The 14,588-nt window shown below is 42.9% G+C and overlaps 1 protein-coding gene across 6 annotated transcripts in view; it reads right to left on the bottom strand.

Moving 5' to 3' along the window:
- mcf2la (mcf.2 cell line derived transforming sequence-like a) overlaps nucleotides 1-14,588 on the bottom strand; it is a 221,492-nt gene that overhangs the window by 41,392 nt on the left and 165,512 nt on the right. For all 6 annotated transcript variants that reach the window (XR_011962520.1, XR_011962521.1, XM_072584719.1 and 3 more), the window contains exons 18-20: nucleotides 6,333-6,402; nucleotides 4,096-4,188; nucleotides 914-1,006 (exon numbers count right to left, since the gene is read on the bottom strand). Coding sequence is in view for 4 of the 6 variants with exons in the window: in XM_072584719.1 (XP_072440820.1) it covers nucleotides 914-1,006; nucleotides 4,096-4,188; nucleotides 6,333-6,402 (256 nt within the window). In the remaining 2 variants the exon portion in view is untranslated. The remainder of the gene's footprint in view (nucleotides 1-913; nucleotides 1,007-4,095; nucleotides 4,189-6,332; nucleotides 6,403-14,588) is intronic.

Raw genomic sequence — 14,588 nt, 5'->3', positions numbered from 1 at the left:
ATACACAAATGATCTGGAGGAAGGTAAAAGTGGTCTGATCTGCAAACTTGCAGATGACACTAACATTGGTGGAGTAGCAGATAGTGAAGGGGACTGTCAGAGAATGCAGAATTGGGCAGAAAAATGGCAGGTCAAGTTCAATCGAGGTGATGCATCTTGGAAGATCCAATTCAAGAGTGTACTATACAGTAAATGGAAAAGTCCTGGGGAAAATTGATGTACAGAGAGATCGGAGTGTTCAGGTCCATTGTTCCCTGAAGGTGGCAACGCAGGGTAATAGAGTGGTCAAGAAGGCAAACTGCATGCTTTCCCTATCGGACTGGTATTGAGTACAAGAGTTGACAGGTCGCATTACAGTAGTATGGGACTTTGGTTCGACCACATTTGGAATACTGCGTACAGTTCTGATCACCACATTACCAAAAGGATGTGGATGCTTTGGACAGGGTTCAGAGGGGGTTCACCAGGATGTTGCCTGGTATGGAGGGTGCTAGCTATAAAAAGAGGATGTGTAGATTTGGATTGTTTTCATTAGCAAGATGGAGGTAGAGGAGGGACCTGATTGAGGTCTACAAAATCATGAGAGGTATAGACAGGATGGATAGCAAGAAGCTTTTTCCCCCCAGAGTGGTGGACTCAATTACTAGGGATCACGAGTTCAAGGTGAGAGGGGAAATGTTAAGGGAGATATGCATGGAAAGTTCTTTACACAGAGGGTGGAGGTGGTAGAGGTGAGCACAATAGCGTAATTTAAGATGTATCTAGACAGATATGTGAATGGACAGGGAACAGAGGGATACAGACACTTAGAAAACAGGTGACAGGTTTAGATAGATGATCTGGATCATCACAGGCTTCAAGGGCCAAAGGGCCTGTTCTTGTGCTGTAATTTTCTTTGATCTTTGTACTTTACCTTTAGCAGTAACTGGTACTTTGTTATCCGCTGCACTGGTTTCAACAAATAAGAATCCAAGCCCAGCTTGTGTTCCAACTTTTTCTGACATTCCTGAAACACAATGGGTTGAGTAAGAAATTGGAAGTTTAATAAACATAGTTGCAAAACTAACACCTAAAGTACAATACACCAACTAGAAATCTGCATCCAAATATCCCATTACAAAAAAGTCATAAGAATTCTGTACAATATCAACTGCACTGAAATTATCCATATTTTGTACACTCGGGGCTTCATTCAATGTTAAACTTCTTCAAATCAGGTCTGAAACTTACCTATGCATGGCTTTTTCTCACTTTACCTGTGGTTGCGGTATAATGGGAAACCATACTTAGGATTAATCTTTTTCATATACTCAGTGTCTTCAACATTCACTCTATAATACCAAATATTTATAGAATTTTTAAAAAATAGAATCCCTACACTATGGAAACAGGCCCTTCAGCCCAACAAGTCCACACCGACCCTCCAAAAAGCAAGCCGCGCTCCCCCCCCCGCACCCCCACCCACCCATTCTCCTACCCTATTATTCCACATTTACACCGACTAATGCATCGAAACTACACATCCCTGAACTTAGCAATTTAGCATGGCCAATTCACCTAACTGTGGGAGGAAACCGGAGCACGGTGAGGAACCCCACACAGACACTGAAAGAATGTGCAAACTCTACACAGACAGTTGCCCGAAGCTGGAATCAAACTTCGATCCCTGGCACTGTGAGGCAGCAGTGCTAACCACTGAGCCACCGTACTGGATATTTAACTTTTATCAACTCTATTTTCATTCGCTCCTCTAACAATTTGGTTCTGCTCAATTATAGTTCATCAAAGTGCAGATCATTTAATGGTTTGCACATTGGCAGAACCTCTTTCCCGCAGACAACGCAAAGAAGCAAGTCAGCAATGTCCACAATATCCCAAGCTATCAGAAAGTTTGGACTTCATTTCTGATCCCATATCATGATGCAACCTTTTTCGCCACCTCTCCTTAGTCTTAACAGATCTAACGACTGTTTTGCACAGACAACAAAAGCGGTTACACCAGCGTCACTCCCAAATATAAAATCCACGTCACCTGGCTCCACAATGCCTGTGCAGACATATTAGCCTTGAAAAGGGCTATGTACAGTACTCTCTATAGTTAAGACTGAGAAGCATTACTTGTCCTTATCCTCAATACCAATGTCTTTTGTTTGTACTGCAGAAAAAAGTCTTTCAAAGAGCTAATGTAAGACCTTTACATCAGGACTTTAGGAGCCTAGAGTAACCTTAAAATGAAGCAACAGAACTGTTTCCCACATGGCATAATTAACAGTGTGAGAGGAATTAATTTGATTTGGAAGAGAGAAATTCTTGTAGGTAACATCCCTTCAAGATATAATGAAATCTAAACCTGATTTCCAGTTACCATGTATAGTTGCATATAGTATTAATATGCATTAAAAAAAACCTCTTTAGAAACTTAAGCTTGAAGCAGTTTGATTTGCAGCTCCTCAACCAATATATTTTTGAACACAACACGCAAGTGTAGCCTTAAAATCGAACTGCCAAAAATGTATGCTCTGCCCAGAAAAGCATGGCAGAAACAGAAGAAACTACCTGAAATTGTCTGGAGAACAGAAGAATTTTTTAAAAAATCATCTTTCCAAAAAAATCATTGGTATAGTTTAAGACCTCTAAGGATCCACGGAGCTGAACAACTGCCGTAAGAATGAATCTCTGAACAGAAAACCCCTGCAAAGAAATCATCAATACAGATGCACGTCAACCAAATTTTTTTTACAACCAGCAATAGGGAAAACAAAGAGCTAAGGGAAAAAAAAAGAGCAGAGCAAAAAAAACCTATAAGAAGCCAAGGGGATAAAATTCAGATCAAACATGCACAAAAACCGATTACCAGACACCTACAGCAAATCTTAGACTAGTCTTAGATCCACGCATGCTCTCTAGCAGTATCTTGTGTAAATTCATAATATATGGTTATATTCATGCTACGCAAATGTCAGATAATTGCCACAATAGATAGTTTAATTATCTCCTGCCTTCTTTCTCTTCCTGTATTCTTTTATACTTTTGACAGAGACAAAGTATATTTTCCATCATATTTCTCTTCTAACATCATACCAGACTTTAAACATTAACTCTGGTTCTCTTTCTACAGATGGTTCCGGACTTGCTTAGCATCCAGACAGGTTTCTGTGTTTGTTTCAGATTTTCAGCATCCATAGTATTTGGCATTTATTAACTATCTTCCCTTGACATTCAACGGCATTACGATCAACAAATCCCTCACTACCTACTTCCTTGGAGTCCCAGAAACTTAACAGTACTGTGGATATAACAAGTGGTCAGAGCTTGGGAATTTTGTGGTGGTAACACTCACCTCCTTCCTTACAAATCCTGTCTATCAACTACAAGCTCTGAATCAGCAGTGAGAAGAAATTCTGTTCAATTGTTTCAAGTGTAGCACAAACAATACTCAGGAAACTTGAAAACAATATCATTCGGCATGCCATAGGTCATCTTAAATATCCACTCTCTCCAATAATGGCACAACACGATTGCAGAGTACATCATCTACAAGATGTACTGCAAAACTTTATGTAAGACACCTCTAAACGCAGATTTTTTTAACACATAGGAGAACAAGAGCAGCAGATCCGTGGGAATATAGCAAAATTGAAGATATACATTACCTGTTCAGTGTTAGTGGACCAAAATCCAGTAGCACTGTGTGCATATGTATTGCACATGGATTACAGTGGAGAAAACTGGCCCACCTTTATATTCCCAAGAGCAATTAATGATGGACAAAAAATCCAGCAATGCCAGCATTTCACAAATTAATGATAATAATCATCCTGAACATGAAGCCACTTCAATAGCGAGGTATAGTCAACGTAGGCAGGCTCTGTTGTATTTGTGACAAGGCTTGTGAAACGCACAGTAGGCTTGGCAAATGCAATTTTGAAGACTAGAGCTGTAACTGACAGGCCCCCAGATTCAAGTAAAATGCAGTTAGTTGATAGCACAATCCTAAAATACATGAGGCCTCACATCTTACCCATCTTCAAATCCAAGCAATTTAACAAACATGGAACAGCAGGAGCACAAGTCAATTATAAAAGATATCAATACCTGGAAGAAAATGCAGTCTGAACACTGCCTCCACAAGCTTTCTGAGCGGGGTTTATTCCGACAGTACCACTCATAAATCTGAAGGTCTTCCATCTACAAACAGAAACAATCATCTCAAAAATTTCATAACTTTAAAGATGCCCGACTTGGTTATTTACAGTCATTACAATTAGTTCACCACTTGATTAATGACTGGCAATATTCTTCCCAGACACACACAGAGACACACAATCTTGGAACAGAATCCTAAAACTCGGCAGCAGATTGATTTCATTTACATCGTACTTTACAGGTGTCTTATAACATTATTATTGCCCTTTCAGACAATAGTGAGAAAGTATCTTGGTTCAGAAGATCTGGAATGAGAATCAGTAGGGAAGGGGATTAAGATTACCAAGGGTCAGAAAACATTGATGGAAACTTATATGTACCCTAACTGTAGTTATACCAGGAGAGAGAGATCAAGCAAGAATTAATTGTAGCTGATAAAAAGGCAGTGCAACTGTCAGGGATTTAAATCTGCACTGGACATGGACACAGTGACTCAGTGGTTAGCACTGTTGCTTCGCAGCACCAGTGACCTGATTCGATTCCAACCTTGTGTGACTGTCTGTGTGGAGACTACATGTTCTCCCTGTGTCTGTATGGGTTTCCTCTGGGTATTCTGGTTTCCTCCCACAGTCCAAAAATGTGCAGGTCAAGTGGATTGACCGCAGGCGGCACAGTGGCACAGCGGTTAGCACAGCGCCAGAGACCCGGGTTCAATTCCCGCCTCAGCTGACTGACTGACTGTGTGGAGTTTGTACATTCTCCTCGTGTCTGCATGGGTTTCCTCTGGGTGCTCCGGTTTCCTCCCACAGTCCAAAAGTGTGCAGGTTAGGTGAATTGGCCATGCTAAATTGCCCGTAGTGTAAAGTGAAGGGGTAAATGTAGAGGAATCGGTCTGGGTGGATTGTGCTTTGGCGGGTCAGTGTGGACTTGTGGGGCCGAAGGGCCTGTTTCCACACTAAGTAATCAAATCTAATCTAACCAAATCTAAATTGCTGTGTAGTGTCCAGGGCTGTGCATGCTAGGTGACTTAGCTATAGAAAAGGTGGAAAGAATGGGGGAAAAGCTCTTTGGAGGGCCTGTGCAGATTCAATGGGCCAAATAGCTTATTTCCACACTGTAGGGATTCTATGATTCTTCTGATTCCAAGTCAAACAGAAATGGGTATTTGTAGTTGACAAAATACTTTTGCAAGAGAAGTTTGTATTCTGGGGTCTTAAAAAGAGTGATTGAATAGATTACAGATGCATTGATTGTAACTCTCTAAAATTCCCTCTGTTCACAAAAATATACCAGCAGATTGGAAAACTGCACACATAACACCATTATTGAAGAAAGGAGGAAACCATAGGCTAGGTAATATCAATAAGGAAATACTGAAGTTGAAAAATAAGGAGATAATGCAGGATATTTAGAAAGACCTAATACAATCTCGCAGTGTCATCATGCAATTCTGAAAGGGAATATGACAGTTGTGATAAGTGGGTAATTTTCAGATGTCAAACTGTAAATAGGAGTACCACAGGGATCAGTGTTGGGTTTCAAATATTTACGATTCATATGACTTGCACGAAGGGACTGACTCCATCACATTTAAATTTCCTGAGACTACAAAGATAGGTAGGAAAACAAGTTGTGAGGAGGATATAATAAGTCTACAAAGGGAAACGGACAGGTTAAATGAGTGGGTAAAAAGTACTGGCAGTTGGAATATAATGTGAGAAATGTGAGAATGCCTATTCTGTTGAAAGAATGCCTGCAAGAGAGATCAGAAATGGGAAGGGGCACTTTGTTTTACATGAAACTGGGAAGCAAAGTTTGCTGGCAAAGCTAGTATTTTCTGAACATATCTAGTTGCCTTTGAAAAGTTGGGGGTAAGCTGCCTTCTTGAACTGCTCCATCTAGTACAGAGCTAGAGGAAGTACAGGATGAGAGTGTAGGGGAGTGAAAGTGAAAAGAAAGAAGGATAGGAATACGAAGTTAAGTGTCAGGTTGGCAATGGGAGATGGATTGGAAATGGGTTGTATGCAGACACATTTATGATGAGGGTACAGTTTCAAAACAGTGTAGTGAACTTGTGCTGTCTGTACTAACAGCTTATAACCAGCTGAAACTAGTCCTATGCCTGACAGTGATAATGTTTCGAAGTATCGATGCAATAAAGCACAACTCAAATTGACTTTACATACCCGATCCAAGAAACATCGTCCCACCAACTCCGGGCAGTCTATGTAATTTTCCAATTCCCTCAGGAATATCCTATGGAAAAAGAAGGAAACACACTCTCAGGTTCGAGTTTTATCATTATCGGAATAATAACAACCAAGCTTGAATCATCTTTGGAGGCTGTGGGCACACACTTATCCTGGACATTCTTGGTCACCTTGACCAGCAGTACAATATCAACATCTGCTATTTACTGATAAAGAGTATATATGTTGGATAGGGATCCTCTGCACTGGCATTTCCTGATACCTGGGTTGAGGGAATTATGAGGAAAGGTTGTACATGTTAAGCCTGTATCTATTGAACTTTAAAAGAATAACCGAGACGTATAAGATCCTGAAGTCACTTGACAGGATGGATGCTGAACGTATGTTTGCTCTTGTGGGCAAGAATAGAATCGGGGACACAGTTCAAAAATCAGGGTCTCCATTCAGAACTGAGATAAAGAGAAGATGTTTCTCTCAGGGGGTCATGAGTCTTTGGACCTCACTTCCCCAGAGAGCTGTGGTTGGAGGTATATTGAATACTTTTAAATCCGAGGTCACCAACAGATTCTTGACTAACAAAGTCAATGGACTTTGTGGGTAGAAGGAAATGGACAGTTGAGCCTATAAGCAGATCAGCCATGTTCTTGTTGAATGGTGATGTAAACAAGGGGAGTCAAATGGCATTGTCCTGCTCCTAATTCATATGTTCCTCATTTCTCCAGTTCAATAACATAGCATGCATTTATATAATGTCTTCCATAAATTCCCAATGTATTAAATATTTCCAGCATTCACTGTGTTTTGCTTTGATACAAACATATTAAAGCAGCCAAATAAAAACTTTTGAAGTGTAGTCACTGTTATAATGTAGAACACACAGTCAATTTGCAGACAAACAGCAACAATGACATTAAAACAAAACAGTTACTGTGTATTAGTGATGGAGTGTTAGGGATAAATATTTACAGGATACAAATGAAAACTCTCAACCTCTTCTTTGAGCACTACCCAGAGATCTTTCTATCCAGAGAGTAATATCTGATCAGAGAAACAGCACCTCATTAGTGCAGGACTGTTCAATACTGCATTGTAAGTTGACAACTTACAATTTACACGCAAGGCTCTGAAGTGCTTTTAGTAAAGGTGAAAGAGGAAAGCCAAGGAAGTACCGACCAGTTAGCATAATAGCTGTAGTGGGGAAATTGTTGGAGTCTATAAATCAAGGATAAGGTAACTGAACACCTCAAAAATTTTCACTTAATCAAGCAGAGCCAGCATGGATTTGTGACAGGTAGACCATACCTGACAAACCTCCAAATTTTTTTTTAAAAGAGGTGACAGAGATAGTGGACAGAGAAATGTATATGGATGTTGTTTATATGGATTTCCAGAACATATTTGAAGTTCCACGTAAGAGGTTGTTAACTAAGGTAGAAGCCCATCAGAATTGAAGGCAACATAGCTGGGAAATGGGTTGAGTGGCTAGAAAGTAGGGATAATGTGTAAATTCTTGAATGGACAGGATGTGACCAGTGGTGTCCCACAGGATCTGTGATAGAGCCCCATTATTCACGATATTTATTGACTTGGTTAGTGACATAGAAAGTCATGCATCCAGATTTGCTGACGACACAATATTAGATTACATTAGATTAGATTACTTAGTGTGGAAACAGGCCCTTTGGCCCAACAAGTCCACACCGACCCGCCAAAGCGCAACCCACCCAGACCCATTCCCCTACATTTACCCCTTCACCTAACACTACGGGCAATTTAGCGTGGCCAATTCACCATGAGAATTCCCTAGCCAAACAGAGAACAGCTAGGGAATTCCTAGAGGCATGGCACTCATCCACAGATTCAATCAATATGCACATCGATCTGGACCCAATATACCGGCCACTGCAACGAACAGCTCGAACTGACAACTGGAAGCGGCAGATTCAAACCACTACAAATGACGGAGGAAAGATCACAGAAGCACTTCACAGGAGGCTCCCAAGCACTGAGGATGTCACCTAGACAGGGGACAAAACGTCTGCAACACAAATTCCCAGCTCGGCGGACAGAAGCACAACATCCTTTGGGAACTTTGAGTGAGGGGAAAGGTGAGGGAACAGGTTTTACACCTCTTGTGGCAGCAAGTGAAGGTGCTGGGAGTGGAGGGTGGGTTGGTTGGGGGTGTTGACCTAATAAGGGAGTCACAAAGGAAATGGTCTCTGCATAATGCAGAGGGGTGGGGGTGGGGGAGGGAAATATATCTCTGGTGGTGGGGTCTCATTGTAGGTGGTGGAAATGGATGAGGGTAATACGCTGTATCCAGACATGAGTGGAGTGGAAAGCAGTTGGACAGGTGAGGTTCAAGGGCAGAGGTGCAGAAAGTGGAGGAAATGCACTAGAGGGAATTGATGATCACAGGGGAGAGGAAATTGCAGTGCTTGAAAAATTGGAGGCCATCTGGTAATGTCCTGGAGTTGAATTGGTCCTCCTGGGAGCAGATGCAATGGAGGCAGAGGAATTGGGAGGAAAGGATCACGTTTTTACAGGAGGGGGGGTGGGAGGAGATGTGGTCCAGGTAGCTGTGGGAGTCAATGGGTTTGAAATAGATGTCAGTGTTGAGTCAGTTACCAGAGATGGAGACTGAGGGGTCCAGCAAGGACCAGAAGGTGTCCGAAATGGTCCAGGTGAACTTAAGGTCAGGGTGGAATATGTTAGTGAAGTTGATGAACTGTTCAACCTCCCTGTGAGAGCATAAAGCGGCACCAATACAGTCAATGTAGTGGAGAAAAAGGTGGGGGATGCTGCCAGTGTAATTGTGGAAGATGGAGTGTTCCACATATCCTATGAAGCTGAGACCTATGCATGTGCCCATGGCTATCCCTTTCATGTGAAGGATGTAGGAGGATTCGAAGGAGAAGTTGTTGAGGGTGAAGACCATTTCCACCAATCGAACAAGTGTGTTGGTGGAAGGATACTGGTTGGGCTAGAGGGAGAGGAAGAAATGGAAGGCTTGGAGGCCTTCACCGTGGCAGATAGAAACGTATAGGGACTTGATGTGATTGTGAAGAGGAGTGCTGGTGTCTGCGGAAACAAACACCATGGAGGTGGTGGAGGGCATGGGTGGTGTCCCTAATATATGGGGGAAGTTACTGGACCAAGGGGGACAGGGCAATGTCAAGATAGGAGGAGATAGGTTCTTTGGGGCAGTAACAGGCAGAGACAATAAGTTGATGGGGACAGTCAGGTTTGGGTAAGAGGTAGAACTGGGCATTGCGGGATTCCGGAACTGAGGTTGGAAGCAATAGGTGGGTCATCCCCTGAGGTGATGAGGTTATGGATAGTCTGGGAGATGATGGTTTGGTGATAGGAGGTGGCATCATGTTAGACGGGATGGTAGGAGGTGATATCTGAGAGTTGGTGCTTGGTTTCAGCAGTGTAGAGATTGGTGTGCCAAACTACCACTACGCCTCCCCTTGTCCACTGGTTTAATGGTGAGGTTGGAGTGAAAGGCTGGGCTCTGTGATGGTGAGAGATTGGAATGGTTGAGAGGGGTAGACAGGTTGAGGCAGTCAACGTCACAGCAGCAGTTGGAAATAAAGAGGTTGACGGCAGGTAACAGACCAGGACGGGGTGTCCAAGAGGATGGAGTATGTTGGAGGCGGGAGAAGGGGTCCTCGGAGGGTGGGTGAGAATCACTATTGAATACGAATGCACTAAAAGATGTAGGCAGCGGAAGAATAGTTGGATGTGGTGACACGTATGGAATTAATTGACCTGGGAGAATAGTGGGATGAAGGCGAGACCTTTTACTGAGGACTAAGGATGCAGAATTCATGCTGCAGTTTTGCAAAGGCTGAGGTAAGCCTCACTTGGAGAACTGTGAGCAAATCTGGATAATACATCTCAAGAAGGATATGTTAGCCTTGGAGGGAGTACACTGTAGATTTATAAGAAATGTACCTGGACTTCAGAGGTGAAGTTATGAGGAGAGATTATACAAATTATACCTGTTTCATTTCAACTTTAGAAGGTTAAGGAGTGATCTGATAAGTCTTCAAGATATTAACATGGAAAGACAGGCAAGAGAAGGATAAACTACTTTCACTAGTTGGGAATTAGGATGCATTTCTACACACAGAGATAGATCTTTGAAACTCTCTTTCACAAAGGCAGTGGATGTTGGATCAGTTATTAAAATTAAATCTGAGATAGCAGAAATTTTGTTAAGCAAAGGTATGAAGGGATATACGCTAAAGGCAGATATACAGAGTTAGACCACAGATCAGGCAGAAAATGAGGACTGCAGATGGAGGTCAGAATAAAGAGAGTGGTGCTGGAAAAGCACAGCAGGTCAGGCAGCATCCGAGAAGCAGGAGAATCAACGTTTTGGGCATAAGCCCCTCATCAGGAATGAGGCTCATGGGCTGGGGGGCTGAGAGACAAAAGGGAGGAGGGGTGGGGCTGAGGGGAAGGTAGTTGCGAATGTGGTAGGTAGATGAAGGTGGGGGAGAAGGTGATAGATCGGAGAAAAGAGTGGAATGGATAGATGGGAAAAACGATGGACAGGTCAAGAGGGCGGTGCCGAGTTGGAGGCTTGGGATTGGAGGTGAAGAGGGGAAATGAGGAAACTGGTGAAATCCACATTAAACCAGTGTGGTTGCAAGGTCCCAAGGCAGACGATGAGGTATTCTTCCTCCAGGCGTCGGGTGGAGGTAGGGTTTGGTGCCACCTGCAAGTCCTTGGTGGAGCGGGAGGGGAAGCTGAAGTGTTCCACAACAAGGCAGTGGGGTTGGTTGGTATGGGTATCCCTGAGATGTTCTCTGAAACAATCTGCAAGTTGGCATCCTGTCACCCCGATGTAGAGATCACATTGGATGCAACAGATACAGTAGCTGAAATTGTTGGAAGTACAGGTAAATGTATGTCAAATGTAGAAAGATCCCTCATCCAACTGACTGAACTGATCCTCACCTTTAACAACTTCTCCTTTCAATCCTCCTACTTCCTTGAAACCAAAGGGGTAGCGATGGGCACCTGCATGGGCCCCAGCTATGCCTGCCTCTGTTGGGTACATGGAACAATCCAACTTCCACTGCTGTACCAGCACCATACCCCATTTTTTTCCTCTGCTCATCGATGACTGTATTGGTGCTACCTCGTGCTCCCACCAGGAGGTTGAACAGTTCATCAACTTCACTAACACCTTACACCCTTAAAGTTAAAAATCACAACACTAGATTATAGCCCCCAGGTTTAAATTGGAAGCACATTAGCTTTCGGAGCGCTGCTCCGAAAGCTAGTGTGCTTCCAATTAAACCTGTTGGACTATAACCTGATGTTGTGTGATTTTTAACTTTGCGCACCCCAGTCCAACACTGGCATCTCCAAATCATGACCTTACACCCTGACCTCAAATTCCCCTGAACCATCTCAAACACCACCGTCCCCTTCCTGGACCTCTCAGTCTCCATCTCTGGTGACCAACTAACCGTGGATATTTACTACACAGCCACCCACTCCCATAGTTACCTGGACCTCACCTCCTCCAACCTTGCCTCCTGTAAAAATTCTATCCCTTATTCCCAACTCCTCCGCCTCCACTGCATCTCTTCCCAGGAGGACCAGTTCTACCATAGAAAATCCCAGATAGCCACCTTCTTCAAAGACCACAATTTCTTCTCCCACACAGTTGATGATGTCTTCCAATGCATCTCCTCCATTTCCTACCCCTCCGCCCTTGAACCCCAACCCTTCCAACGCAACAAGGTCAGACTCCCCCTGGTCCTCACCTTCCATCCCACCAACCTCCATATACATTGAATCATCTTCCACCACCTACAAACAGACCCCACCACTAGGAATATATTTCCCTCCCCACCCCTACCAGCATTTTGGACAGACCATTCCCTCCATGACTCCCTTGTCAGATCCACCTCCTGACCTGCCCACACCCCATTCCTGGCATCTTCTTCTGCCATTGCAAGAAGTGCAAAACCTGCACCCATGCCTGCTCCCTCACCTCTGTCCAAGGCCTCAAAAGGATCCTTTCACATCTGACAGAAACTTACCTGTATTTCCACCAAAATCATCCACTGGATCCATTGACCTGATGTGGTCTCCTCTACATCAGGGAGGCAAGATGCCAACTTGCGCATCGCTTCAGAGAACATCTCTGGGACACATGCACCACCCAACACCATCGCCCCGTGGCTGAACAGTTCAACTCGCCCTCCCACTTTACCAAGGACATGCAGGTCCTGGGCTTCTTCCATCACCAAACTCTAACCACCTGGCGTCTGGTGGAAGAACACCACATCTTCCATTTTGGGACCATGCAACCACATGGGTTTAAATGTAGATTTCACCAGTTTTCTCATTTCCCATCCCCCAGCTTATACCAGTCTCAAACCGCTAACTCGGAACGGCCCTCTTGGCCTGTCTTTTCCATCTATCCACTCTACCTGCTTCTCCAACCTTTCACCTTCTCCCCCACCTTCACCTATCTACTGCATTCTCACCTACCTTCCCCCAGCCCCACTCCCCCTCCCATTTATCTCTCAGTCCCCCTGCTGACAAGCCTAATTTCTGATGAGGGGCTTATGCCTGAAATGTCAATTCTCCTGCTCCTCAGATGCTGCCTGACCTGCTGTGCTTTTCCAGCACCACATTAGAGCACAGATCAGCCATAATCACATTGAATTATAGTTTTCCAATCCAAAACAGACAATTCCTGTATGTTAGAAACTCTGCAAAGTTATTGTTAGGCTGTCTATAATGGGCTCCCCAACCTCCCTTAAATAGAAATAGTCAGATCCTAGGGATTTGTCATTCTTAATTCCATTAATTTCGTCATTACCAATGTTTAACCTATGTTAATGTATTCAATCCCTATCCTCATTCTACTATTAACTTCCTTGCAAGTTCTGGCAAGCTATCCTCCTTTTCTACTGTATGTATGGAGGCAAAGTAAGGAGTCATCACGTCTGCCATTTTCCCCAACTGTTATTGACAATATCCCTATTTTCAATCTTTAGTGGACCAACATTGCTCCTGACCACCACTTTCTTTTTATGTAGCTCTTCTTCCTTTCATAATCCCTTTTATTAGCTCTTATCTGCTGCTATGTAACTCTTATCAGGTCATAATATCATTCCCTTTCAGCAAAATCTGTGCTTTTCTTTGCATTTTGCAAGTCCTTTCAATCAGTTTGTGCAGTCCCTTATCTCCTTGGTGGTCCATGGCAGTTTTTTTTCTGTGAAGATGAGCTTTACCCTGTCATGGGTACAAACTGGTTTTGTTTGGGTTAAATGTTGGTTAACATATTTCACTGTTCTTCAGTTGATTTACCCATTCACAAATTTTCCCAGTTTATTATGGATAGTCTCTGTCTCATCTCAAAGTCAGTCTTACCTAAATTTAAAACTTTAGTAGCTGATTCATGCTTTTCACTTTCAAACACTACATTAAATTAGATAATGTACAGGCACAATTAGATTACTAATTAAACCTAGGTCATTACTCATTACTAAATCCAACATTGCTTGCCCCCTTTTTGCATCTAGTACATACTGCTCTAGGAAACTATACCAGACACATCTCAGAAATTCACTAACAGATTGCAAGAGGTAGACAAGCACCTGTCAGAAAGGTAAAGTTAAAATCCCCCATTAATACAACTCTGGCTTTTCTACTTGGCTAATTTCTGTACTTAGACAATCTAGCACTTCAGAGTTATTGGGGTTCCATGCACAACACCTATTATAGTTTTAAATTCTTTACTGTTCTTCAGTTCCATCCACGTGGTCTCCATTGAATGCTTTCCCCTCATTATATCTTCTCTTACTGTTAAATAAATTTTCTTTCTAATCACTACGGCTACTCCACCTCCTTTGTCACTTTTCCCTCCCGTCCTGTAAACATTAAACCTGGCACATTTTAGTTCCCAGTCCCAACAAGCCTGCTAGGTAGCTATTCTTCAGTAATGGCTCCTATAATCATCTTCAATTTGAATTGTGCCTGCAACTTATTTATTTTGTTCCTTACACTGCAAAACCTTGCTTAATAGAAAACTGCTTAACAGAAATAATTGGGCCAATGGGAAAAGTGGGGCTGGGGCAGACCAGCAAAGGATATTACTCACGATTGCTGAAAAATCACCCAAACATCTAATGCAAAGTATCACACAGCCTGAACGAAGGATGAAATCATATTTATTAACAAAACAAAACTAAA

This window comes from Chiloscyllium punctatum, chromosome 15 (assembly GCF_047496795.1).
Source record: "Chiloscyllium punctatum isolate Juve2018m chromosome 15, sChiPun1.3, whole genome shotgun sequence".
Classification (NCBI taxonomy): Eukaryota; Metazoa; Chordata; class Chondrichthyes; order Orectolobiformes; family Hemiscylliidae; genus Chiloscyllium; species Chiloscyllium punctatum.
Note: the sequence above shows the minus strand (reverse complement) of the source record. Positions and strands in the feature narration are given on the sequence as shown.